At 45.0% G+C, this 24856-nt stretch overlaps 3 protein-coding genes across 7 annotated transcripts; 2 read left to right on the plus strand and 1 right to left on the minus strand.

Annotated features, from left to right (window-relative positions):
* Window positions 1-601: 601 nt before the first annotated feature.
* Window positions 602-14404, plus strand: Vps72 (vacuolar protein sorting 72 homolog). The gene is made up of 6 exons (XM_027953679.2): window positions 602-783; window positions 6980-7132; window positions 7307-7421; window positions 7831-8007; window positions 13409-13553; window positions 13831-14404. Exons 1-6 carry the CDS (start codon window positions 667-669, stop codon window positions 14216-14218), a joined length of 1095 nt encoding a protein of 364 aa, XP_027809480.1. The 5' UTR covers window positions 602-666; the 3' UTR covers window positions 14219-14404.
* Window positions 14405-14480: 76 nt separating this feature from the next.
* Tmod4 (tropomodulin 4) lies at window positions 14481-20631 on the plus strand. 3 transcript variants are annotated; one of them, XM_027953678.3, is made up of 11 exons: window positions 14481-14622; window positions 15437-15529; window positions 16500-16662; window positions 16863-17019; window positions 17324-17440; window positions 18120-18209; window positions 18392-18522; window positions 18617-18724; window positions 19426-19569; window positions 19821-19965; window positions 20517-20631. In XM_027953678.3, the coding sequence occupies exons 3-11, from the start codon at window positions 16540-16542 to the stop codon at window positions 20537-20539; spliced, it is 1038 nt and encodes a 345-aa protein (XP_027809479.1). In that variant the 5' UTR covers window positions 14481-14622; window positions 15437-15529; window positions 16500-16539; the 3' UTR covers window positions 20540-20631. The 3 variants fall into 3 exon arrangements, with proteins under 3 accessions (XP_027809479.1, XP_071474545.1, XP_027809478.2); XM_071618444.1 differs by having other exon boundaries at window positions 14482-14622; window positions 15437-16662; XM_027953677.3 differs by lacking the exon at window positions 14481-14622 and having other exon boundaries at window positions 15425-16662.
* Window positions 20632-21151: 520 nt separating this feature from the next.
* Scnm1 (sodium channel modifier 1) lies at window positions 21152-24731 on the minus strand. Of its 3 annotated transcripts, none has more exons than XM_027953671.3 (7): window positions 24579-24731; window positions 24166-24236; window positions 23840-23928; window positions 23568-23665; window positions 23364-23452; window positions 21881-22075; window positions 21152-21311 (listed from the first exon to the last, which is right to left on the minus strand). In XM_027953671.3, exons 1-7 carry the CDS (start codon window positions 24627-24629, stop codon window positions 21212-21214), a joined length of 693 nt encoding a protein of 230 aa, XP_027809472.1. In that variant the 5' UTR covers window positions 24630-24731; the 3' UTR covers window positions 21152-21211. The 3 variants fall into 3 exon arrangements, with proteins under 3 accessions (XP_027809472.1, XP_071474547.1, XP_027809473.1); XM_071618446.1 differs by lacking the exon at window positions 24579-24731 and adding an exon at window positions 24397-24489; XM_027953672.3 differs by lacking the exon at window positions 24166-24236 and having other exon boundaries at window positions 24579-24673.
* Between the last annotated feature and the right edge of the window lie 125 nt (window positions 24732-24856).

Genomic DNA, 24856 nt, shown 5'->3' on the forward strand with positions numbered 1-24856 from the left:
AAGTGTGGTGGTCTGTTAATTCTCACTCACACAGTAACAGTCTCATTTTGCAGATGAGAAAACATATTCAGAGAAGTAAAACTATTTGTACAGTCACATAGGTAGAAAACCTTCCAGCTCAGACGCAAACTGGTCTGTCTAGTTCTAAGGCTGTGTACTGAACCATAATACTGTGCTTTCTGCTTATCCTGTAGATGATGGGGAGACATTAAAATTTTTCAAAGAGAGGAGTGACAAAGTCTGAGTTTTTATAAAGATTCCAACTGGCAAAATGAACAACGGGCTGCAGCAGAGGAAGACCGACCTCTTAAAATCAAAAATAAAATTTAAAAAAAAGAGGGGGGCGCGCTGGAGGGTTCAATCCCCGGTACAAAAACAACAACAACAAACTAGACGTAGGGTAGCGAGGGTCCTGGTGTCACCAAGCAAGCCAGGTCAGAGGCCTTGGAAGCTCTTCGCTAGAGTGGGTGGAGCTGATGAGTAAAACTGGTTTAGAGGCGGGACTGAGTGGGGGGGGGGGGTGCACTCGACGCTCTGCTGCATCTGCCTGCAGACGCCCGACTTCCGTCGTGGGCGGCCGCCCGCAGGTAGTAGTGTCGAGCGCCGAGCTCCAGGAACTGAGCTGGGTGAGCGGGCCCTTGTGGCCGCGCAGTCTCGCTAGGCGACATGAGTTTGGCTGGGGGCCGGGCCCCCCGGAAGACCGCTGGGAACAGGCTTTCTGGGCTTCTGGAGGCAGAGGAAGAAGATGAGTTCTACCAGACGACTTACGGAGGTTTCACTGAGGCAAGAGCCGGGCCTAGGAACTGGGAAGGGAGGAAGCTAAGGGACCCCGGACAAAGGAGGAGGGGGCGGGGAACCCAGAGGACCCCTGAGAGCTGGTGGAAACGCGGGCGCGGGGCGGGGTCAAGGAGGCCTAGAAAGGCCAGCCCTCGACGCGGGGGTGGGTCCGGGACGGAGGAGGCCTCCGCAGGCGTCCCGCGGTCGTGGTGCCTCTGCGCACTGGGACGTCCAGAACCCCAGGCGCGTCGAGGTTAGGCCCCTAGTGTGCACTGCCCGACGGACCGGGAGGGACCCCGGAAAGGGGCCGGGCTCGATAACCCCCTCTTCAGCTTTCAAGTCTCTATGGAAATGTTTTCTTAGATGACCCTTCCTTACCTATCCTAAAAGAGTCCCTCTTCATTTCCTTAGTAGAACATATTTTAAATTTGAAACTTGATTTGGTTTGCTTACTTGTTTTTGCTTTTCCGTTAGATTGTAAACTTTATAAAGTTAGATTTGTTCCCCGTTATACATACAGTGCCTAGATCAGTGTCTGGACTGGGCTGACACTTGTTAACTATATTGACCAAATCTTTCTAATCATTAAATATGTGTCAAGCATCTAGAGCGTGCCATAGGGTGTCTTAGGCTCTAGGGAGACAGTATTAAACAATTCAACCGGCCCAAGCACAATGGCACACAGACTCGGAAGATTGAGGCAGGAGGATCTCAAGTTTGAGACCAACCTCTGCAGCTTTGCGAGACCCTTCTCAAAATAAAAAGGGCTGAAGAGCCAGACGGTGGGGCTGAAGCAGGAGGATCACAAGTTCAAAACTAACTTCAACGATTTAGCGAGGCCCTAAGCAACTCAGGAAGACCCCTCTCTAAATAAAATATATAAAAAGGGGTCTGGGATTGTAGCTCAGTGGTAGAGCGAATCCAGAGCACTTGTGAGGCACTGGGTTCTATCCTTAGCACCACATAAAATTAAATAAATAAAAGGTATTGTGTCCATATACAGCTAAAAATATGTATTTTTTAAAAAAGGGGCTGGGGATGTGGCTCAATGGATAAGCACCCATGAGTTTAATCCCTGGTACCAAAAAATAAAGTGGGAAGGGCTGCTAGGAATACCTCAAGGATAGAGTACCCCTGGGTTCATTCCCAAATACATACACAGTCACATACATACATAAATAAACACTGCCCTGGGGTTGGGAGTATGCCTTAGTGGTAGAGCACTTGCCAATTAGGGTGTAGTGGTGGCACATGCCTATAATCCCAAGAGGCTGAGGCAGGGGGATCACAAGTTGAAGGCTATCTTCAGCAATTTAGCCAGGTCCTAAGCAACTTAGTTAGACTCTGTCTAAAAATAAAAAGGTAAAAAGGATTGGGAATGTAGCTCAATGGTAAAATGCCCCCACCAAAAAAAAGAGCACTTGCCTAGCATGCCAGAAACCCTGGTGATCTGTTAAATATCGCAGACCCCAGTGGGGGAATTGACTAGCTTCACAGCCAATTAAAATACCACGTGATAAGGACTGAAACAAGAGGTAAGCATAGGATGCTGTAATAACTTGTAGGTGCCAGGGTCTTGGTGGGGATAGACATCCCCAAGGAGATGATGTTTCAGCTGAAAACAGTCTAGAAGTAGGCCTTGGCTGGATAAGAAGTGTGGGAGTGGGGGCAGTGGGGTTGTCCACAGAAAGAAGTGGGGTAGAATGTATAAAGGTATGGAGATCCTGGTAAGTTCTACTTTCATTTTCCAGGAAAATAGTAATTATTATTTTTTTTTTTTTAAGAGAGAGAGAGAGAATTTTTAATATTTATTTTTCAGTTTTCGGCGGACACAACATCTTTGTTTGTATGTGGTGCTGAGGATCGAACCCAGGCCGCACGCGTGCCAGGCGAGCGCGCTACCGCTTGAGCCACATCCCCAGCCCGAGAATAGTAATTAGTAATGCTAAAGGGTAGAATAGTAATTAATAAGGCCTGGGTCAGATTATGTAGGGCCTTGTGAGCTGTGTTAAGGAGTTTGCTCTTTACTTGGAGGACTGAGAAGAGTCATTAAAGTTCTATAAATGCACACCTGTAATCTAAGTGGCTCTGAAGACTGAGGCAGGAGAATCACAAGTTCAAAGCCAGCCTTAGAGCCAGGCACAGTGGCACACTCCTGTAATCCCAGCAGTTTGGGAAGCTGAGGCAGGAGGATGGCGAGTTCAAAGCCAGCCTCAGCAAAAGCGAGGTGCTAAGCAACTCAGACTCTGTCTTTAAATAAAATACACAATAGGGCTGGGCATGTGGCTCAATGGTCAGGTGCCCCTGAGTTCAATCCTGATACCAAAAAAAAAAAAAAAAAAAAAAGCCAGCCTTAGCAATTTAGTGAGGCCCTGTCTCAATAAGGGCTGGGGGTACTGAGGTTGTAGCTAAGTGGTAGAGTGCCTGCCTAGCGTGTGTGAGGCACTGGGATCAATCCTCAGTACCACATAAGAGTAAAGTTATTGTGTCTATCTACAACTAAAAAATTTTTAAAAATTAGAAAAAAAAAGGAGTGGGGATGTGGCTCAGTGGTAAAGCACCTTGAGTTCCCTAATACTGGGAGTGAGGAATGATTATGTAATGAGGAAAATAATCTTAAGGGGGCAGTGAAAGTAGAGAAACCATGGAAATATTGGGCGTAATTGTGCAAGCCTATAATCTGAGCGACCGGACGATTCTAAGTTCAAGGCCAGCCTCAACAAGGCGCTAAGCAATTTAGTGAGACTCTTGTCTCAAAAATAAAAGGGCTTAATATGATTAAGTGCCCCTGGGTTCATTCCCCCGGTACAGAAACCATGGGACAGGGGCAGAGGGTATAGCTTTTGTAGAGCACTTTCCTAGCATGTCTGAGGCCCTGAGTTGGATCCCTAGCACCAGAGAGGGGAAAATGTTACATGGACAGTAGTGTTCAAGAGAAATTAAGAAAATAGAATCCCCAGGACTTAGTAACTGGGAGTCATTACTGATACAGCACTAATCAAATAGTTTAAAATAGAACATTCTCATCTCTCCTCCAAGGCCTGTTTTCCTATTCCTGTCGTTTTACGAGTCGTTATTTAATATGTACCCTTTAAGCTTCCAAAAAGGATTTAAGGAGGATTATAATATAAACAAAAAGTAAGAACAGCAAAAATAGAGACAGGTCAGAAGTAATTGTACCAGGAGCCTATGCTAAAATGGTAATAGCAATTGACATTAAATTTAGCTGTGAGCTTCCTGGCAGCCAAAGTCTGAATTTCTTTTTTTAGTAAGAAAGAGGCATACAAGTACTTCAAGAAAGACAACCTTATTCAGCATGAAGGAGAATTTATCATTGCATCCTTATATAAGATATATATATAAAGTAATGGGGTTGGTAGATGATATAAAAACACTGCCTTAACTAGCCATGTCTGTCAATGACTCTTGATAAATGCTAAATGAATGGTAGTAAATCCATAATTTAATGAAAACATTTCTAATGGGAAGTTGAGCTACCCTGTGGTGATATGGCTTAATACTAGATTAAGAGCTGAGGGGATTAATGTGTTCCTAGGCTGTCTTTCACAAACATCAGTTTGGAGGAAATGATGGTCATCAGTGCAGGATTGAACTCTGGCTGGTATAGAGTGTCAACCATCTGTGTTATGTGCTTGCTTTGCAACCTGTGTATCAAGATAAGAACAATCTGCATCACTGATTGAAGGGAGATCCACATGTTTGAGTGGTTTCAACCCAATCAACCCCCCCACACACACTTTATTTCTTTTGTACTGGGGTTGAACCCAGGGCCACTTAACCACTGAGCCACTTCCCCAGCCCTTTTACATTTTTTTTCATTTTGAGACAGGATCTTCCCAAATTGCTGATGCTGGCCTTGAACTTGCAGTCCTCCTGCTTCAGTGCCTGAGTCACTGGGATTACAGGAATAATACATATTTTTTATAGGTGTGTGTCACTGCACTTGTCCCAGTTGACTCCCCTTAAGTGACTTTCCCCCCCTTTCTTTCCAGAGTGACTACCATTCTAGCCTTAACCTGTATCACCTCAGGCCTAGGCTGTACTTCAGATTTTCTAGCTTTTACAGCACATCTAACTAACCCTCAGAGCTTTCTGGAACATCTCTTATACACGCCCCTAAATCTTCAGTGGCTTCCCATTATTGATAATAATACCCAAATATTTTTCCATCCCAATACACCTGAGGAATAATACATTTTTTTTTCAGAAAATTTAGTTGATTTCAACAATGATTATCAATACTGCTATAGGTAAGGAGAGGGAGAGGATTAAAAGTCAGTAAGCTGCAGGTTTAAATCATAGTTATTAGCTTGACATTTAATTTTCTCCATAGACCTAATTTGAAATTTTATAGGGCAATCACTGTTGGAAGGAGGTTATGCTAGAGCCAAAGCAACCAGCTAAGGTTTCTTGCCAGAGATAAACCTGGCTTACTTGGGTCTAAATCCTTATTCTGCCAGGCACAGTGGCATGTGCCTATAATCCCAGCAGCTTGGGGAGGGTACTGCAACAGAATTTTGAGTTCTAGGTCGGCCTCAGCAATTTAGCAAGGCCCCAAGCAATTCAGTGAGAGAGACCCTGTCTCTAAATAAAATACAAAAAAGAGCTGGGGATGTGGCTCAGGGTGTAAGCACCTCTGGGTTCAATCCCTGGTACCCCCCCACCCCCCAAAAAAAACTTTATTCTGTAAGCACTCTATGTACATTCCTGCTTCTGAACCTTTTTCCGTCTTTCCACATGCCTGTGAGTCCCTCTTCCCTCTTGGCTGTCTAAATACTATTTTAAACTATGACTCAAGTTCTTTTCATCCTTTATAGTCTAAATCAAGGTTCAGGGGCAGGGGATGTGACCTAGTGGTAGGGTGCTTGCCTGGCATGTGCAAAACCTTGGGTTCAATTCCCAACATCCACAAAAAATAAAATAAATTCATGGGTCAGTAAACTACAAGTTTTATTCCAAACTGACCCATTCCCTATCTGGCCCTTTACAGAAAAAGTGTTCTGATCTCTGGTTTAAAGGATTGAACTCTAAAGGTTAGATTTGGACCACCAGTCTTCTTTGATCTATAACATTGTATTGCCATTTGGTACTTTATGTTGCTTTGTATTAAAATGTTTTTATTGGGAGGGGCCAAAATCTGAGTAACTGAGAAGCCACACAGTGACAGAGACCCCCACCCAAATAAAAATCCTGAACACAAAACCTGGGTGAGCCCCTTTGTTTGGCAGTATTAGGTACAAGTTATTACACATTGTTACTGGCAGAATTAGTGGAAGAGGAAAATTGGACTCTGCTCTATGCATCTTTTGTCTTTGCTGGTTTTAATCCATATCCTTTCACTATAATAACTTAGTGTAATCAAAAAATATTTTTTTTATGGGCTGGGGATGTGGCTCAAGCAGTAGCGCGCTTGCCTGGCATGCGTGCGGCCCGGGTTCGATCCTCAGCACCACATACAAACAAAGATGTTGTGTCCACTGAAAACTAAAAAATAAATATTAAAAAAATTCTCTCTCTCTCAAAAAAAAAAAAAATTATGACGATGTCCTGTGCTTCACTGGACTATGGGACTATTTTTGGGGGGGAAGAGAGGTACCAAGGATTGAACCCAGGGGCATTTAACCACTGAGCCATAACCCCAGCCCCTTCTTTTTTTTATTTTGAGACAGGGTCTCACTAAGTTACTTAGGGCCTCGCTAAATTGCTAAGGCTGGCTTTGAACTCGTGGTTTTCCTGCCTTGGCCTCCCAAGCCACTGGGATTATAGCCGTGTGCCACTGTGCTCAGCTAGACTATTAGACTCTTGTAGGTAGAGACCAAACCACATTTTTTTTTTTTTTTAGTCGTAGATGGCAGAATGCCTTTATTTTATTTGTTTATTTTTTTATGTGGTGCTGAGGATGGAACCCAGTGCCTCACACATGCTAAGTAAACACTCTACCACTGAGCTGCAGCCCCAGCCCAAGGAATTCTGTTCTTTTTTTTTTTAATTCATTTTTTAGTTTTAGATGAACACAATGTCTTTATTTTGTTTTTATATGGTGCTGAGAATCTAACCCAGTTCCTCACGAATGCTAGGTGAGCGCACTATCACTTGAACCACATCCCCAGCCCCAGAAATTCTCTTTTTTATGAAGGGATATTAATAAGTCTATTGCCAGCCACTCTCATTGTGTTCTCAGGAATCTGGAGATGATGAGTATCAAGGGGACCAGTCAGACACAGAGGATGAGGTGGACTCTGACTTTGATATTGATGAAGGGGATGAACCATCCAGTGATGGAGAAACAGAAGAGCCAAGAAGGAAGCGCCGAGTAGTCACTAAAGCCTATAAGGTACAGGAGGAATCTTGGGTTTTTTGGACCTTCATAATCCCTCTTCTCTCCATCATTGGGTCCCAGTGCTCCCCACACTGGTCCCATTTTCTACAGTGCTAGTTTGTCTGTTAAGATCCTCATCTTTCTCCTTATCTCTTTGTTCTCTGGTATCTAATTGTAATCTGTGTCCAGGAGCCTCTAAAGAGCTTGAGACCTCGAAAGGTTAGCACCCCAGCTGGTAGCTCTCAGAAGGCCCGAGAAGAGAAGGCGCTGTTGCCACTTGAACTACAGGATGATGGCTCTGACAGTGAGTATGGAAATTTTCAATAGACAAAATTAGAATGTGATGATGAATTATTTTATCAGTGTTCAGTTTACTGAAGTTGATAAGCATACTGTCATGTAAGAAAAATCCTTTTTCTTTTTTTTTTTTTTAGGAAATACACACTATTTTTAGGAATAAAGCCCATGATATGTACAGCTTAATTTTCAGATCATTTAGAGAAAACACACACAGAGAATGAAATTAGAATAAAATGGGGCAAAATACTAACAATAGGTAATGTAAATTAAGGAGATACATGGGTGTTTGTACAGTTCTTACAATTTTTTTGTAAGTTTGAAATTATATCCAAGTAAAAAATTTTAAAATATGTAAATAAACAAAGAAGGTAGACGTGACTTCAAAAGATTTCTTCCCATCTGACTTTTTCCAGGTCGGAAGTCCATGCGCCAATCTACAGCTGAACATACACGACAAACATTTCTTCGGGTACAGGAAAGACAGGGCCAGTCCCGGCGGCGTAAGGGGCCCCACTGTGAGAGACCACTGACCCAAGAAGAGCTGCTCAGAGAGGCCAAGATCACAGAAGAGCTCAACTTACGTTCATTGGGTCAGTCTGTAGTTTCAGGGAAAATAGGTAGAGATAGGCTGAGGAGCATAAGAAAAACTTTTGAGACCTGGAGGACCAGAGAACTGTAGAGAGACAGATTTGGGACAAAGGAATCAGAAGACATAAATAAGAATAGGTATTTAAGAGCAAGGGAAAATGCAGTTATGTGGGCTCTGAAGAATAAGGTACATTTAGGTATTTTTATAAAAAATAAAAATTGTATAGAATTAAATTCTAGTTCTAGGGATTGGGAATGTAGGTCACTGGTAAAACATTTGCCTAGCATGCTAGAGCTCCTGGATTTGATCCCATGAACCATACCAAATAGTTCCACTATTCACTTGTGTTAAGATTGCAGGCAAATTACTTCTTCATCTTATTTGCTTTTATTTATTTAACTGTTTATTTTAAGTAGTACTAGAGGGCTGGGGTTATGGCTCAGTGGCAGAGCACTTGCCTTGTACATGTGAGACACTTGGTTCAATCCTCAGTCCATGTATAACTAAAAAAAATAAACAAGTAGTACTGGAGATTGAACCCAGAGGCACTCTACCACTGAGCTATATCCCTGGCCCTTTTTTTTTTTTCAATTTTGAGAAAGGGTCTTGCTAAGTTGCCCAGATTGGCCTTGAACTTGTGACTGTCCTGCCTTAAGCTTCCCAAGTAGCTGGAGTAACAGGTGTGCACCACCACACCAGCCACCATCTTGCTTGCTATCTTTGTTCACAAAATGGGATAATAATAATAATGCCTCTTTAATGATAATCATGAGAATGGAAAATCAGGGTTAGTCTTTTTTTTTTTTTTAGAACTTTAATATTTATTTATTTTTTAGTTTTCGGCGCACACAACATCTTTGTTTGTATGTGGTGCTGAGGATCGAACCCGGGCCGCACGCATGCCAGGCGAGCGCGCTACCGCTTGAGCCACATCCCCAGCCCCAAGGGTTAGTCCTTTCATGAGATAAATTGCTTTACTGTACATATTCTTAAAAATATCTTCAGTTGATGTGGGGGGTAGGGTGCTAGACCACTGAGCTAAATCCCCTTCTTATTTTTTATTTGAGACAGGGTCTAAACTGCCCAGGCTGGTCTTGAACTTGTAGTCTTCCTGCCTCAGCCTGCCAAGTAGATAGGACTACAGGAGTACCCAGCTACTGTACCCAGTCTAAAATTATGAATTCCTTTTGCAAAATAGTCTCAAATCATGAGAGGTAAATGAGAGATAGAGCAAACAGCAGATTCTTACCTCCCATTGTATGTTTTTTTGAGATATACTTATTATTGAGTGAAAACGCAAGTAGAATCACCTTCAGTATTTATTTCTCTTCCTGAATCTCTTCCTTATGGTGTTTTTTGTTGTTGTTGTTGTTGTTTGGGGGGATTTTTTGTTTTGTTTTATTGTTTCAGTGCTGTGGATCAAACTCAGGGCCTCAGACATGCTGGGCAAGTGCCCTACCACTGATTGCATCCCCAGCTCTTTCTCTGTTTTTTGACCAAGGATATATATAGTTGATCAAAAATAAGTCAAATATAATTCTGCTGTGGAGTGGAAGATTATTTACCCTAACCACTTTGTACCGAAGCCATCCTAGTTTAACAATAGTTATGAAATTTAGACAACTTGACTCCAAAAGAGCACAATGATTGAGAAAAGATTTAGTTCAGCCCTAACATCTTTAGAATGTATTTTCATGGATCTTTTCCCCGCCCTATGGTACTGGGATGGAACCCAGGGGCACTCTACCATTCAGCTGCATTCATATTCCCAGCCCTTTCTATTTTTTGAGACCGTCCTTCTGAGTTGCCCAAGCTGGCCTCAAAATTGGGATACTCCTGCTTCAGCTTCCCAAGTAGCTGGGAGTACAGTCATGTACCACCATGCCCAGCTTCATAACTTTTTAAAAATTTTTCATTCTAAACTGCATGCTGTGGCACATACTTGTAATCCCAGCTACCTGGGAGGCTAATTAAGGAGGATCCCAAGTTTGAGGCCAACCTCAAACCAACAAAGCGTAGCTTGTCTTTAAAAAAAAAAAAAAGCTAGAGATGTGGCTCAGTGGTAGAGGCCCCTGGGTTCAATCCCCAGTACCACACACATCCAAAAGAATAATAAATAATAATAATGATAAATAGTAATTATATTGGCTTTAATTAGGATATATAATTATAAACATATGATAATAGTCCAGTACTTTTAAAAGAGTAGGTGCCCTCAAAACATCTAATGATTGAGAAGTATCATCAACCATGAGTGATATCAAGACTCCAGGCTTTGAAATCATCAGGATAACCTAAGATGATAGGAGTTGGAGTGGAGAAGAGTGGAAACTCCTGCCGAAGTCCTTCATAAGAGAATGACTGTGACTTAGAGAAATTATTGTAGACTTTGGTACTGGTCTCAAAAGAGAAGGGTCTGCAGGTAGGTGGAAGAAAAGTGATCTAAACCCTGCATCTGCATTGTAGAGCTCAGTAGGATACAGGTGTGTCCTACGTGGGACATGAGAGAATGAGCAGCCTCCACCAGAAGGCTGCAGGGAGAGCAGTGGCCTCAGTGGATGACCAGGTTTCCAGTAAAGCAAGTTGTGTAAGGAATGCTGAGTGAGGAGCTGAGGATATGGGTGAGTTGGCTGATAATAGAGCAGGAGGTCCACAGAACAGAGGGATGCCTTGGAAAGAAGGCAAGGGATTGAAAGTTGGGTCAAAGTAGAAGAAGCAATATTACCAGAGTTCAAGTAAAAGAGCATTTCAGTCACTGAAGAGGTTTCCAGAGCACTCCTTTCATGGTCAGACGTTAGAGAATTCTGTTCACAGTTCCCACATACAAGAAGGACACAGAAATGTGGAGTTCATTCAGAAGAGAGGGAACAGGAGTATTTTTATTTATTCATTAACAAATACTTTTGAGTGCCTATAATGTGTGGAATGCTTCCTGACGCTGATGACACGTAGGTAATGTGGATCACACTCACTGCCTGTAAGGAGGAGACATGTACCAACTGTGAATTACCATAGAGCAGGGTCATGGGGTCCAGGTAGGTGACACAAAGTACAGCCAGCGCAAGGACTGAGGTGGCTTAGGGAGGAATAGTCTGCCTGATTGCTTCCCAGTGAGAACGTGAACTCAAGGTTGCCAGGTTGCCTGCCTTTCTTTTTCTTTTGTACCGGAGATTGAAGCCAGGACACTACCACTGAGCCACATCCCCCACCCCTTATATTTTGAGACAGGGTCTCAGTAAGTTGTTGAGGATCTTGATAAATTGTTGAGACTGGCCTCAAACTTGTAATCCTGTCTCAGCCTCCTGAGTAGCTGGAGTTTCAGGCATGCACCACCACACTATACTCCCCCCCCCCTTTTTTTGTGTGTGCTTGTTTCTTTGTTTTGTTTTTTCAATACCAGGATTAAACCCAGGGGCTTTTAACCACTGAGTCACATTCCCAGCTCCGCCCCTTTTTAAAATTTTACTATATTGAGACAAGGGTCTTGCTGAGTTCCTTAGGGCCTTGCTAAGTTATGGAAGCTAGCTTTGAACTTGCGATCCTCTTGCCTCAGCTTCCCAGGTTGCTGGAATTACAGGCATGAACCATTGCAACTGGCTTCTTTGTTTTTTAAAAAAGGAACCAGAGGGCTGGGGATGTGGCTCAAGGGGTAGCGCGATCGCCTGGCATGCGTGCGGCCCAGGTTCGATCCTCAGCACCACGTACAAAGACGTTGTGTCCGCCGAAAACTAAAAATAAATATTAAAAAAAAAATTCTCTTTAAAAAAATAAATAAATAAATAAAAATTAAAAAGGAACCAGAAATCTATATTTAAATATCATTTCCCAATTTCTAAATGTCAACAGTTCCAATTTTTGTTTTTGTTTTTTTAGTTGTAGATGGACACAATACCTTTATTTTATTTACTTATGTGTTGCTAAGGATCAAAACCAGTGCCTCATGAGTGCTAGGCAAGTGTTCTACCACTGAGCCACATCCCCAGTACTGATTGAACCCAGGGGTACTCTACCACTGAGCTACACATCAGCCCTATTTATTTATTTTTGGTATAGGGATTGAATCCAGCAGTGCTTTACCACCAAACTATATCTAAACCCTTTTTATTTGCTGAGACTGGCCTCAAACTTGTGATTCTCCTACCTCAGCCTCCAAAGTCACTGGGATTACAGGTGTGGGCCACTACATTCAGCCATTTTATATTTTGAGAGTGTCTCAGTAAATTACCAAAGCTGGCCTTGAACATTCAATCCCCTGCTTCAGGCTCCTGAGTTGCTAGGATTATAGGTGTACACCCCCTTGCCTACCTAGTTACAGTTTTTCTTTAAAACACTGCAGATCAGATGGGCACAGTGGCACGTGCCTCAGCCAGTGTCTCGGGAAGCTGAGGCAGGAGGATCTAGAGTTAAAAGCCAGCCTCAGCAATGGTAAGATGCCAAGCAACTCAGTGAGATAGGGCTGGGGATGTGACTCAGTGGTTGAGAGTGCCCATGTGTTTAATCCCCAGTATCAAACACTTAATGGTCTGCCAGCTTGCAGCCTCTGCCAAAGTCTGTAATAGGTACAGTAATAGAAGAGTGTACTAGGGGTGCAATGACACACATCTGTAATTCCATTGACCAGGAGGCTGAGACAAGAGGATTATATGTTCAAGGTCAGCCTTGACAGCTTAGCGAGACCCTGTCTCAAAAAAAAAAAAAAAGATGCGGGGCTGGGGATGTGGTGCTCACCTGGCATGCGTGCAGCCAAGGTTTGATCCTCAGCACCACATACAAACAAAGATGTTGTGTCCGCCAAAAACTAAAAAATAAATATTAAAAAAAAGATTCTCTCTCTCTCTCTCTAAAAAAAAAAAAAAAAAAAAAAAGATCTTTCCATTTAAAAAAAAAAAAAAAAGATGCGGGGATTGAGGATGTAGCTCCATGGTAGAGGGTTCTTGGGTTCAACCCCTAATATCACAAAAATAATTAAATACAAAAGAATGTACTAGATACAGGGGGATTGAGGTAATGAATCAAAACTGTGGTATGAGGAGTGGTTTAGTGGAGTGGGTATTATGATTAGCCTGGGGAGGAAAGAGTGTAATCCATTTCTTGGCCAGGAGCAGCGTAGTTGACAGCGTATTCATAGAGGAGAGTCCAGCACCCAGGAAAAGGAACCGGCGCCTTGTCACAGAGTCCCTTTCAGCTTGAGGTTCTTCAGTGCTGAGTGCTTGAGAACCCAAGTTACTTGAGAAAGGAGGGGTAGGGAGGATGTGAAGAGGGGTAAGAAGAAAACTCCTGAAGTGGGAGGTGTTAGGGAGCCGTAGGAGTGGCCAGAGAGATAATTGAGAGATTATGGAACAGAATTGAGTGTGGGAAAGGGAAGAGTGACCATCTTTTCATTTCTGCCGGTGACACTGAAGAGACATATGAGCGACTGGAGGCTGACAAAAAGAAACAGGTTCACAAGAAACGGAAGTGCCCTGGGCCTATAATCACCTATCATTCGATGACGGTGCCACTTATCGGGGAGCTGGGCCCCAAGGAGGAGAATGTGGATGTCGAAGGGTAAGTGGGCCAGCCTGCTGAGCTCGCCGCTTTCCTCACAGCCTCCCTGACTTGCACCTTTCAGAATCTGCCCTCCCTTCAGCTCCTTTCTTTCAGCCTCTCTTCTCTCTTTCCTGTCTTTCTTTCTAGCCTCACATTTCTTCCCAGCTACCATCATCTAGGAGGTTCTCTCAGGATGCCCACCACTCCCGTTTTTCCTCATTCCTCATCGGATTTCTTCCCTTCTGACTCTGTTTCCCCTCAGCTCTTGTGTTTTCTCCCTGTCTTTTGTCCTCAGACTTGATCCTGCTCCCGCGGCCTCCTCATTGGCTCCCCGTGCTGGGACTGGACCTGTCATCCCACCTGCTCGCTGCTCGCGTACCTTCATCACATTCAGTGATGATGCGACATTTGAGGAATGGTTCCCCCAAGGTCGGCCCCCAAAGATCCCTGTTCGGGAGGTCTGCCCAGTGACCCATCGTCCAGCTCTGTACCGGGATCCTGTTACAGACATCCCCTATGCCACTGCTCGAGCCTTCAAGATCATCCGTGAGGCCTACAAGAAGTACATCACTGCCCATGGACTGCCTCCTACTGCCTCAGCCCTGGGCCCTGGCCCCCCACCTCCTGAGCCCCTCCCTGGCTCTGGGCCCCGAGCCTTGCGCCAGAAAATTGTCATCAAATGAAGAAATGTCTAGTCCTTAGAAAACTCTTTCCTGCCTGAAAATGGGGCTCTTGATCTTCCCTCTCTCTCTACTTCTGCCCTTAATATCTCTGATTGCCCATTCCTCTATATGTCTTTCCCCATCTTTCCCCCAGTTCCTTGTTCATTTTGTTGTGGTTTTTTAATCTAATAAAATGGAAAGATCCTTCTTGTTTGGTGTCTATTCTACAATTGGGACAAGAAGTATTTGTGAATGTCTGAGTCTATTTGGGTCTTTGTGTTTGTTTGATAACATTTATTATGTGCTGTCCTTTGTATCTCTTGTTTTTTTTCTGACACGGGTTCTTGCTGTGTGTCCTAGGCTGATCTCAAACTCCTGGGCTTAAGCAGGCTTTGCACCTCAGCCTCCTGAGTAACAGACTACAGGTGTGTGCACCATACTCAGCTTGTTTTTTTTGTTTTTAATATTTTTGAAGTTGTTGATAGACCTTTATTTTAGTACCTCACCCATGCCAGGCAAGTGCGCTACTGCTCAGCCATAGCCACAGCCCCTGTCCTTTTTTGATTGTATTCATTCCTCCAACTAGATTACAAACACCTTAAAATTAGATACCAAGGGGCTGGGGCTGTAGCTTAGTGGCAGAGCGCTTGCCTTGCACATGTGAAGCACCGAGTTCGATCCTCAGCACCACATAAAAATAAACATAAAATAAAGGCATGCTGTACAACTACAAAAATATTTTTTAAAAAAATTAGATACCAAGACAAAAGCCTTACATCTGCCAACATTTTTGTGGGAGAAGGGGCTTACCACTGAACCTCATCCCCAGCCCTTTTTTGTATTTTATTTAGAGACAGGGTCTCACTGAGTTGCATGGGGCCCTCCCTAAGTTGCTGAGGCTGGCTTTGAACTCCAGATCCTCCTGCCACAGCCTCCTGAGTCACTGGGATTACAGGCTGTACCACCGAAACCAGCACATTGACCTTGTATTTACTGCTTTAAATGTAACAAACATCAAATAGTAGAAACCATCTGATTCTCATGAACTTGACTCCAGGACTGGGCTTTTATGAAGAGAAGAGGCAGAGGTGCCATGGCTATTCATGGCCACTAGAGGCTCTCAGGGCTGGGCAGGGTATTGGGGGCTGTGTATATGTGATCTCCCACTACCCCCCACCTGGCCAGAGCTAAAATAATAAAATGCTGATCTCACTGTTCCCCCACCCTTTCCCCCGGCAGGGCACCAGGCTCCTCCTGCTGCCGGAGCAGTGCCCCAGTAGAACAGAACTACTGACAGAAGGGGAGGTGAGAAGGAGGTGGCCATCAGGACTGGTAAGTGGGGACAGCAGGGGGCTTATAGTTGAGAACCTGGTGGGAGATAGGAGAAGAAGAGTAGCTCTTAAATAACATGAGTATGTCTCTGTCACTCAGTGTTTGTCTCTGCCATCACCCTGTTCCTTAACTGTGTCATTTATGTTGTCGATATAATTGTCTCACACACGTTTTGGGTCTTTTACCTTAGCAGCAGGGTGTGTATGTGTGGTTTGTGTATGTCTTTACATTGTAAAAGATCATGTGAGTTTAATCTTGCCACAGTTTTAAGAGAGACTTTACTCCATTTAAAAGGCATTTCTCACCCATTGGTCTGGTGTCACCTTCCTGGTGACAGATATGGGGACTCAGTCGCTTCTCCTGAGGCCATACTGCCCTTCCCCCAACTTGGAAGTCCCCTAGCTTCTGAGTCCTTGCTTTCCCTAAGGATTCAGAATTTTAGCAAAGAGGTAAAGTGAAATCTTGATCTCTCCACATAAAAGAGGAAATACGGGTGGGATAAAAAAGTTCGCCTCCCTCCCCCACCAGCCCTCCTCCTTTCCTTAGCCAGTTTAGTAAAACAGACTGAGTAATAGTAAGGAGAGGACAAATTTCCCCGAAGCCCTCTGTGCACCCCACCCCCATACGCACACCTTTCAGTGGGGACTGGGCATGACTCCAGCTGTGCTGGCAGAGCTCCCAGCAGCTGTGCTAGGCAACAGGCCTGATGGGTGAGGGTATGGGGTGCGTGTTGCCAGGATTTCCCTGTCACACGGTGAGAGGACAGACCCAGTTTGGATCCTGGGATCCCCATCCAAATTGGATAGAAGCTGAAGAAGGAGACACCAATTCTAACTCTTAAACAGACTCACCTCCCCTACCCTGCTAGATTTCTCCCCTCCAGTGTTCTACCCCCCGCTTGTCTCTTGATGTCCATACTGTGTCCATGTCCGTCTTTCCATGTCCAACTACTTTTTCCATGTCCCCCCAGGCTCTCAGTGCCACACAGTGGGGAAGGGGTGGGGGTCACCATGTCATCGTATCAGAAGGAACTGGAGAAATACAGAGATATAGATGAAGATGAGATCCTCAGGACCTTGAGCCCCGAGGAGCTAGAGCAGCTGGACTGCGAGCTGCAGGAGATGGACCCTGAGGTAGGGGCTGCAGCACAGGACCAGGAGTGGTCCCCAGGCATTTGGGAAAGGTGCTGGGCTCCCGGGTGGCTGAGACCAGAGCTAACCACAGGGCCTGGAGTCCCAAGAGAGCCAGGGAAAAGCTATCTGGAGATGTTTTAGGGAGCCCTGGAGGTACACCAGAGGGGTACCTGACTTGTTTCCTAAAACTCATCCCTCAGAACATGCTCCTGCCAGCTGGATTAAGACAACGTGACCAGACAAAGAAGAGCCCAACAGGGCCACTGGACCGAGAGGCCCTTTTGCAGTACCTGGAACAACAGGCACTAGAAGTCAAAGAGCGGGATGACTTGGTACCCTTCACAGGAGAGAAGAAGGGTATGGGGACCCTGACTTCCATGCCTCCCAGAGATTCAATGGCTCTCTCAGTCTCCCCTCCAACTTCCCTCTCACCTCCACCTCCTACCTGCCCAGGGTGCCCTGACACCTGCCTGCCAGCTTGCACTCTGAAGTTTTCATCAGGGATCAGGGGATCCAGGAGTCCTGAACTTGTAGAGGATTCAGACTTTCTGGTGTCCCCTAGCAACCCAGCATTATACCTCCTGAAGAAAGGAAGGAAGCTGGAGGCCAGGATCTTGGGAGAAATGACCTCGGCCTGAACCATCCTTCATCTCCCCATCAGGGAAACCCTATATTCAGCCTAAGAGAGAAATCCCAGCACAGGAACAGATCACCCTAGAGCCCGAGCTGGAAGAGGCCCTGGCCCATGCCACAGATGCCGAGATGTGTGATATAGCAGGTGGGCAGTGGTGAGAACTGGAGGAGGGCAGAGGGTCAGGGGCAGGGGTGTCCTTGCTGTGATAGGACACCTATAGGTGGGAAAGGTCTATATTCTGAACTGGGCAGAGATGTCAAAGCCTCAGGCAGTGGTTCTTTAACTTTTCTTAGTTGTTTACTTATAGATGCATTCATTTTTAATTTAACAAGGTAGTATCCCGGAGTAATTTTACAGAGATTATAAAAGCAAAAAAAAAAAGGAGATGTTCTGGCTAAAATCAGCAGGGGTTCTCTGCAGACCCTCATCATCTTCTTATAGTTCCTCAGGGGGACTTCCCTAAGCCCTATCTCAAAGTTTTAGAAACCACTGCCTTGGGCAATTTATAGAAGGGAACCTGGGGACTGAGGATGGGTGGGAAACCCCTATGGAAAAATGAAAGGGGAGCTGGGGGTGTGGCTCAAGCGGTAGCGCGCTCGCCTGACATGCGCGAGGTGCTGGGTTCGATCCTCAGCACCACATACAAATAAAATAAAGATGTTGTGTCCACCGAAAACTAAAAAATAAATAAATATTTTTAAAAAAAGAAAAAGAAAAATGAAAGGGGTTAGGATGTACAAATGCTGCTGCAGAGTAAGGTGAGAGGCGTGCTTGGAACAGGCCCCTTCTCATCACCTGCACCTCCTTTACTTCCCCTCTCTAGCAATTCTGGGCATGTACACACTGATGAGCAACAAGCAATATTATGATGCCATCTGCAGTGGAGAAATCTGCAACACTGAAGGCATTAGCAGTGAGTGTGTTGGGGAAATGGCCCCCCACCCCAGGGCTCTGGGCAGGCAGTCCCAGAATCAGAGAAAACGTGGCAAAGGTTAAAATAGATGAATCTGGGTGAGGACATGGTGCCTGAGTGATAGAACAATGGGGAGATTGTGCGGGACATGTTGGGGTTCCCTTCCTGCTGTCACCCATCAGGTGTGGTACAGCCTGACAAGTATAAGCCAGTGCCAGATGAGCCCCCAAACCCCACAAACATCGAGGAGATGCTAAAGAGGGTTCGAAGCAATGACAAGGAACTGGAGGAGGTGAACCTCAATAATATACAGGTATTTGATGCCCATCTTCCAAACAGTAACATAGGGATAACTCTGCTGACATATGAGAGTCCCTAGCCCATCATCTCTCATGCTCCTCTGACAGGACATCCCAATAACCATGCTAAGTGAGCTGTGTGAGGCGATGAAGACAAACACCTATGTCCGGAGCTTCAGTCTGGTGGCCACAAGGAGTGGTGATCCCATTGCCAATGTAAGACTAGTTGACATTCTCAGCCCTCTCCCCACACCTTGATATGAACCCTGAGCAAGGCTGTCATAAAGGAGTGGCTAGGGGTACTATTCCCATCATATTTTCTTTCTTTTTTTGGTGGGGGGGCACCAGGGATTGAATCCAGGATTGCTTTACCACTGAGCAACATTCCCAGCCCCTTTTATTTTTTGAGACAGGGTCCTGCTAAGTTTCTGAGGCTAGCTTTGAATTTGGGATTCTCCTGCCTCAGCTTCCAGAGCTGCTGGGATTACAGGCATGTGCTGCTATGCCCAGCTCATTGTATTTTCTTCAGACAGACCTCATGGGGGGTGATTTAGCTCAGTTGGTAGAGTGCTTGCCCTGCATGCACAAGGCCCAAGGCCCTGGTTCAATCCCCAGCACCACAAAAAAAAAAAAAAAAAAAAAAAAAAAATCTCATGGAGACCCTGACACATAGTCCTATGGTTTGCAACTCTGAAATCCTGAAATGATTTTTCCAAAAGGCCTCTGTCCTTTCTCATACTCCATCTCCACTGTGTGCTTAATTTCCATTTTTACCTACTACTTACTTCAGTCTCCCTCTAACCCCACTTACAGCTCCTCAAGGACTCTTCAAAAAGTTGTTTCCTTCTTGCTCCCGTTCTTTCTCCTCAGTCATCTGTGAAACTCTCCTAATCTTAACCCAAGTTCCTACTACCTAGGCGGTGGCTGACATGTTGCGCGAGAACCGTAGTCTCCAGAGCCTGAACATTGAATCCAACTTCATTAGCAGCACAGGACTCATGGCTGTGCTGAAGGCTGTTCGGGAAAATGCCACACTCACTGAGCTCCGTGTGGACAACCAGGTCAGCATTCCTTTCCCTTGGTCTTAACCTTCAGCTAATACCCAATGAGTTTCCTCCCTGAGCCAACCATTGGAGCAGTTATCTCACTTGATTTTGTTGGAATTCTCGTTCCTCTCTGTGAGGGAAACCAAGTCAGCACCTTTCTTCATCACCTGGAGAAACGAGCCCCTTGACTTCCCAAAGGCATCGATGGTCTGGGACGGTGAATGACCCAGAGGGTGGCTGACAGCTTTCACCTCTTCCTCCTCCAGCGCCAGTGGCCTGGTGATGCAGTGGAGATGGAAATGGCCACCGTGCTAGAGCAGTGTCCCTCTATCGTTCGCTTTGGCTACCACTTTACACAACAGGGGCCACGAGCTCGGGCTGCCCAAGCCATGACTCGGAACAATGAACTACGTAAGTAATTGCAGACATGGTGCGTGTGAGCTGAAGACAGGAAATGTGGGAACTGATTGATGCTCCCGGAAGCAGACTTAGTGACAAACACCTTGGGTTGTTGCCAGAGATATTCATCTGAGAAGTTCAGATCCCCTGAGTGATGAGAAAGTATATAGAAAGTTCTTCTGCCCCGGATATATACCCATAGAGAGGTGGGAAGGAAGCTGTACAATTTTTTTTTTTTAAACTCCAGAGTACACTACCACTGAACTACATCCTCGGTCCTTTTTATTTATGAAACAGGATCTCACTAAGTTGTCGAGACTGGACATGAACTTGTGATCCTCCTGCCTCAGCCTCCTGAATCACTAGGATTACAGGCATGTGCCACTGTGCCCAGCCATAATTCTAATATTTGGTGTAGTTTCTTACGTTATTAATGTGGCATGGGCATGTCAGGTGGCCTAAGACACTACCATCTTATGATTCTAAGGAACTGGAAAGAAGAGTACCCTTGCCAAAATCAGGAGATGGAACAAAAGCTTGTGTTTGCTTTCTTTCGTTTACAGGTCGCCAGCAAAAGAAGAGATAAGACCACCCTTCCCTTGACCAACTAGAGCTGGGAACCCTGGACACGTAAATTCTCATTTCCCCTCTTCCTGTAAATAAAAGCCCTTTTGTCCATCCTGCATGACTGCTTCTTGGGCTTTTGGGTGGGAATCTTGGCGCTAACCCCCAAGGGTTACTGCCAGTTCATCAGGGGATTATTTATACTCTGGGGATCAGCAGGCAGAGAGTTTCAGGTTACTAGGAGAAGGTGGGGGAGCTTCCTCCTTTGGTGTTCCCCACAAACCTGCCAATACCTTCAGTCTTTCTACTTTCACAGAGTATTTGGCCTCAATCCTGTTTCCAGATTTGACCAGAGTCCCCCAGTCTACCCACAACCCTACATGTGATTTGATCTGGGAAGGACTTTGAGTGGAGGTGGGGAAGGAGGCAGACAACATGAAGGGCAAAGACCTCTTTCTGACAGACTTATTAATAGGGCATTGGGCTGCATGCAGCTGACGCTTGGCATGACTTTGGTAGAAGGTGGGGGAGGGATTAGAAGTATGGGGAGCTGTGTACATTGCAGAGAAGGAATGGCCAGGTTGAGAATGAACAGATCTGAAATCCTGATATAGAAAAGGAAACTCAACTCAAGGAAAGTCAGGCTCCCAGTGCCCACTGTAGTTTATTTGTAAATGAATGGGGAAAGATGGTTTCAGTCTATAGGGAGGTCAGGGGGTTCCTCCTCATCAGAGTCAAACTCAACATTTTCATCTTTTATCCATCGACCTCGTCCATCTGGGATCCATCCAGAGCTGGAAACATCAGAGAAAAGACAATTAGTCAGGGAGGTAATATAATTTGTGACAATAAGAAAAAATATTAGATAGGTTTGAAAAAAGGAGGGTCAGGTAGCATGTGGTGGTACACTTTTATTATAATCTTAGCTATTTGGATCACAAATTCAAGGCCAGTTTGGGCAACTTAACATGACTCTGTCTCAAAATAAAAAATGTTAAAAAGGGGGCTGGAAATGTAGTTCAGTGGTAGAGTGCTCATCCAACATGCAGAAGGTCCTGGGATCAATCCTGAGTACCACAAAAAAATAAAAATTAAAAGATAAAGGGCTGAGGTTGTGGCTCAGCGGTAGAGCACTCGCCTAGCATGTGCGCGGCCCGGGTTCAATCCTCAGCACCACATAAAAATAAATAAATAAAATAAAGATATTGTGTTCAACTATTAAAAAAAAAAGACAAAGGAATCTTGGGAGTGTGGTGGTCAAGCCTAGCATGGAAAAGACCCTAGGTTTAATTCTCAGTACTGTGGGAAAAAAGAGGTCAGAGAGAAAACAGAAAACCTGAGGAAAGTGATTCAGCATATTCACCTTCGGAGTGTGAGGTAATGGTCCAGGGCTCGTCTTCTTGTGGGGCTCATAGGTGCAGGGGTTGAGACAGTCGCTTTCTCCTTGGCCTGTGGGCCAGCCTCTGGCTCAGGTTCCCTATTGATCTTCTTACTTTGGAGCTGGACCTCTGGGGTTGGCAAAGGGGAACAGGAGACAGAAGGACCAGAGGCTTCTGATCTGGGTAGAAAAAAATAAGAGCCTATAAAAGCAGTAATGGAAAGGGCCAACTATCCTATGACTCCCAACCTCTTAAAGCAATGTTTTCTAAATAGTGTTCGTCAAGATATCAATAAATATCTTTCGGGCTGGGGATGTGGCTCAAGCGGTAGTGCGCTCGCCTGGCATGTGTGCGGCCCGGGTTCAATCCTCAGCACCACATACAAAGATGTTGTGTCCACCGAAAACTAAAAAATAAAATATTAAAAAATAAATAAATAAATAAATAAATATCTTTCATTAATATGATTTTGGAATCATGAATTTGGGAAAAGCTAGCTTAACATTTTAAAACTTTTAATCTTTTTTTTTTTTTTTTAAATGACATTACTATTTTTAGTTGTCAATGGATCTTTATTTTATTTATATGTGGTGCTGAAATTCGAACCCAGTGCCTCGCACATGCTAGGCAAGTGCTCTAACACTAAGCCACAATCCCAGCCCTAAACTTTTTATCTTAAAAGACTGTATATTGAGGCTGGGGATGTGGCTCAAGCATGCATGAGGCCCGGGTTCAATCCTCAGCACCACATACAAACAAAGATGTTGTGTCCGCCAAAAACTAAAAAATAAAAAAATAATTTAAAAAAAGACTATATTTAGCAAGGTGTAGTAGTGCATGCCTGTAATCCCAGCAACTTGGGAGACTGAGGCAGGAGGACCACAAGTTCAGTAACTTAGGGAGACCCTGTCTCAAGATAAAAAATAAAAAGGACTGGGAATGTGACTGAGTGGTTAAGTGCCCTTGTGTGCTAGCATATGCCTGTAATCCCAGCAATTCAAGAGGTTGAGGCTGGATCACAGGTTCAAAGCCAGCCTCAGCAACTTAGTGAGACCCTACCTCTAACCACTAAGCCACATCCCCAGTTCTTTTTTACATTTTATTAGAGACAAGGTATTGCTGAGTTGCTTAGGGCCTTGCTAAGTTGCTAAGACTGGCTCTGAACTCCTGATCCTCCTGCCTCAACCTCCCAAATTGCTGGGATTACAGGCATGTGCCACAATGCACAGTTCTATCTAAAAATTGTTTACAAATAAGTAAAAAAAAGGATTGGGGATGTAGTTCAGAGGTAGTGTCCCTGGTTCAATCCCCAGTACTACATAAACAAAGAAGCAAGCAAAAAACCCCAAAACAATTCAAACCAAGTCAAACACCAGTATTCCTCAGAATACATTTTAAAAAACAATAAATTTAGAACCATCTATTTTCTTCTGTCCTCCCTACTTCTGGCTTTCCCATCCCACAGACCTGTATTTCCGACGGCAGCAACTGTTATAGTGGGGAGCTCTATGCAGAGCGTTCTGGGTGATAAGTCGAGTCTGAGTTAACAGAGGAGCCTGGTACGGAAATGAAAGAGTCAGAGCCTTCAGAAACAAAAGTTCTTTAAGCATAATGTATGCAGCAAGGTCTGTCTGTCTGTCTGTATGTCTAAACCCCTCCCTCTCTGATTACCTCAGCTTTGGTCTCTTCCCTCCTCAATTCATTCTGTTGTCTTGGATTTTGCTCTCTTCCTTTTCCTGGCTGCTTCTTGCCATAGAAAAGCTGCAGGCCTGAGGAGAAAAGGAAAGAGAACTGAAAACCTAACACCAAGGGCTGGGGTTGAGGCTCAGCAGTAGAGCGCTCGCCTAGCCCGTGCAAGGCCCTGGGTTTGACCCACAGCACCACAGAGTGGTCTGTGGAAATTTTAAGTTTATTCTCTATCTCCTGACTTCCCCCAAACTTACTAGACAGATGCTTCTTTCCTGAACGATGGGCAGTCAGCATGGCCAGTGTGTCCAATACAGGTCGATGGGGGCAGATGGCACAAGCAAAGCTGGGAAGGGGGAGAGAAGAGGATTAAAAAGCTCAAGGACAGAGGAGTTTCCTGCGGTGGGGAATTTGTCCCACCCTATTCTAGCAATCCTTTCCAAAGCCTAACCCTTAGGTCTCTCGATCTCCACCTTTTCCAGTCCTCACTTCCCACCAAAGAATCGTAGATACTCCTGATTCCTTAATAACAAAAGTTTGTTGAGCCAGAAACCCTTAGGTTCGATCCAATCTTTGCCCTCACCGTCCATCCCGTAGCATCAGAGCCTCATCCTCCGGGATGTAACTGGCCAGCAGGTCCCCAACCCTTCGTTTCTGCAGGGGACAGAAGAAGTTTGGAAAGGATCCGCGGAATAGGAGAGATGGGTGGAAGGTAAATAATAGGGATGAGGAGCCAAGTGGAATAAGGGTCGTGGGGAGAACAGCGCTCATAAGAAGAGCTCCTGGGAGCCTGGCTCCGCACTAGGCAGCTCACACTCTCAACTTGGGCTCCACATTAGGTTCTGGTCCCTCCATAAGAAGAAGGGATCACTCCCATTTCTTCTCGTCTGGATCGCTCCACTACCAACGCAGCTGTTGCCAGGGCAACATAACAGAACTCCTTCACAGCCTTCAGAAGGCAGTTGAAGATGCTCCAGACCCTCTACTAGCACTTACTTTGAGTACATTGAGCTGACTCCAATCATCGCCTTCCCTCTTGAAAGACATCACGAACGTGAGCCCTAGAAATGATAAATTCTCTTGGGCCGGCTTCGCCACTCCTTCAGGCTACCGTAGGAAGAACGGAACATCTCCGTCCCTTCTTCCGGTCTCTTCCGGGTTGGTCTCCGTAAATTTCCGGAGGTGCGCTTCCACAAATGCACCGCGCGATCCCGAAAGCCCGCCTCCAATGTTCTGAGAGGACTGCATTTCCTATGGTGCGCTGCGACCCCTCC

This window comes from Marmota flaviventris, chromosome 10, assembly GCF_047511675.1.
Source record: "Marmota flaviventris isolate mMarFla1 chromosome 10, mMarFla1.hap1, whole genome shotgun sequence".
NCBI lineage: Eukaryota > Metazoa > Chordata > Mammalia > Rodentia > Sciuridae > Marmota > Marmota flaviventris.

What these genes read in the sequence shown, in the direction of transcription:
- Tmod4 (XM_071618444.1), top strand. Translation starts at nt 16,438, where the DNA reads ATGTCCATACTGTGTCCATGTCCGTCTTTCCATGTCCAACTACTTTTT. An exon ending in TGCAGGAGATGGACCCTGAG is followed by an intron (nt 16,663 to 16,862) that starts GTAGGGGCTGCA and finishes CTCATCCCTCAG; the next exon opens with AACATGCTCCTGCCAGCTGG. An exon ending in CGAGATGTGTGATATAGCAG is followed by an intron (nt 17,441 to 18,119) that starts GTGGGCAGTGGT and finishes TCCCCTCTCTAG; the next exon opens with CAATTCTGGGCATGTACACA.
- Scnm1 (XM_027953671.3), bottom strand. Translation starts at nt 24,629, where the DNA reads ATGTCTTTCAAGAGGGAAGGCGATGATTGGAGTCAGCTCAATGTACTC. An exon ending in GGGAAGAGACCAAAGCTGAG is followed by an intron (nt 23,453 to 23,567) that starts GTAATCAGAGAG and finishes TTTCCGTACCAG; the next exon opens with GCTCCTCTGTTAACTCAGAC. An exon ending in CATTACCTCACACTCCGAAG is followed by an intron (nt 21,312 to 21,880) that starts GTGAATATGCTG and finishes TGATGTTTCCAG; the next exon opens with CTCTGGATGGATCCCAGATG.
- Vps72 (XM_027953679.2), top strand. Translation starts at nt 667, where the DNA reads ATGAGTTTGGCTGGGGGCCGGGCCCCCCGGAAGACCGCTGGGAACAGG. An exon ending in ACAGGATGATGGCTCTGACA is followed by an intron (nt 7,422 to 7,830) that starts GTGAGTATGGAA and finishes GACTTTTTCCAG; the next exon opens with GTCGGAAGTCCATGCGCCAA. An exon ending in GAGAATGTGGATGTCGAAGG is followed by an intron (nt 13,554 to 13,830) that starts GTAAGTGGGCCA and finishes TTTTGTCCTCAG; the next exon opens with ACTTGATCCTGCTCCCGCGG.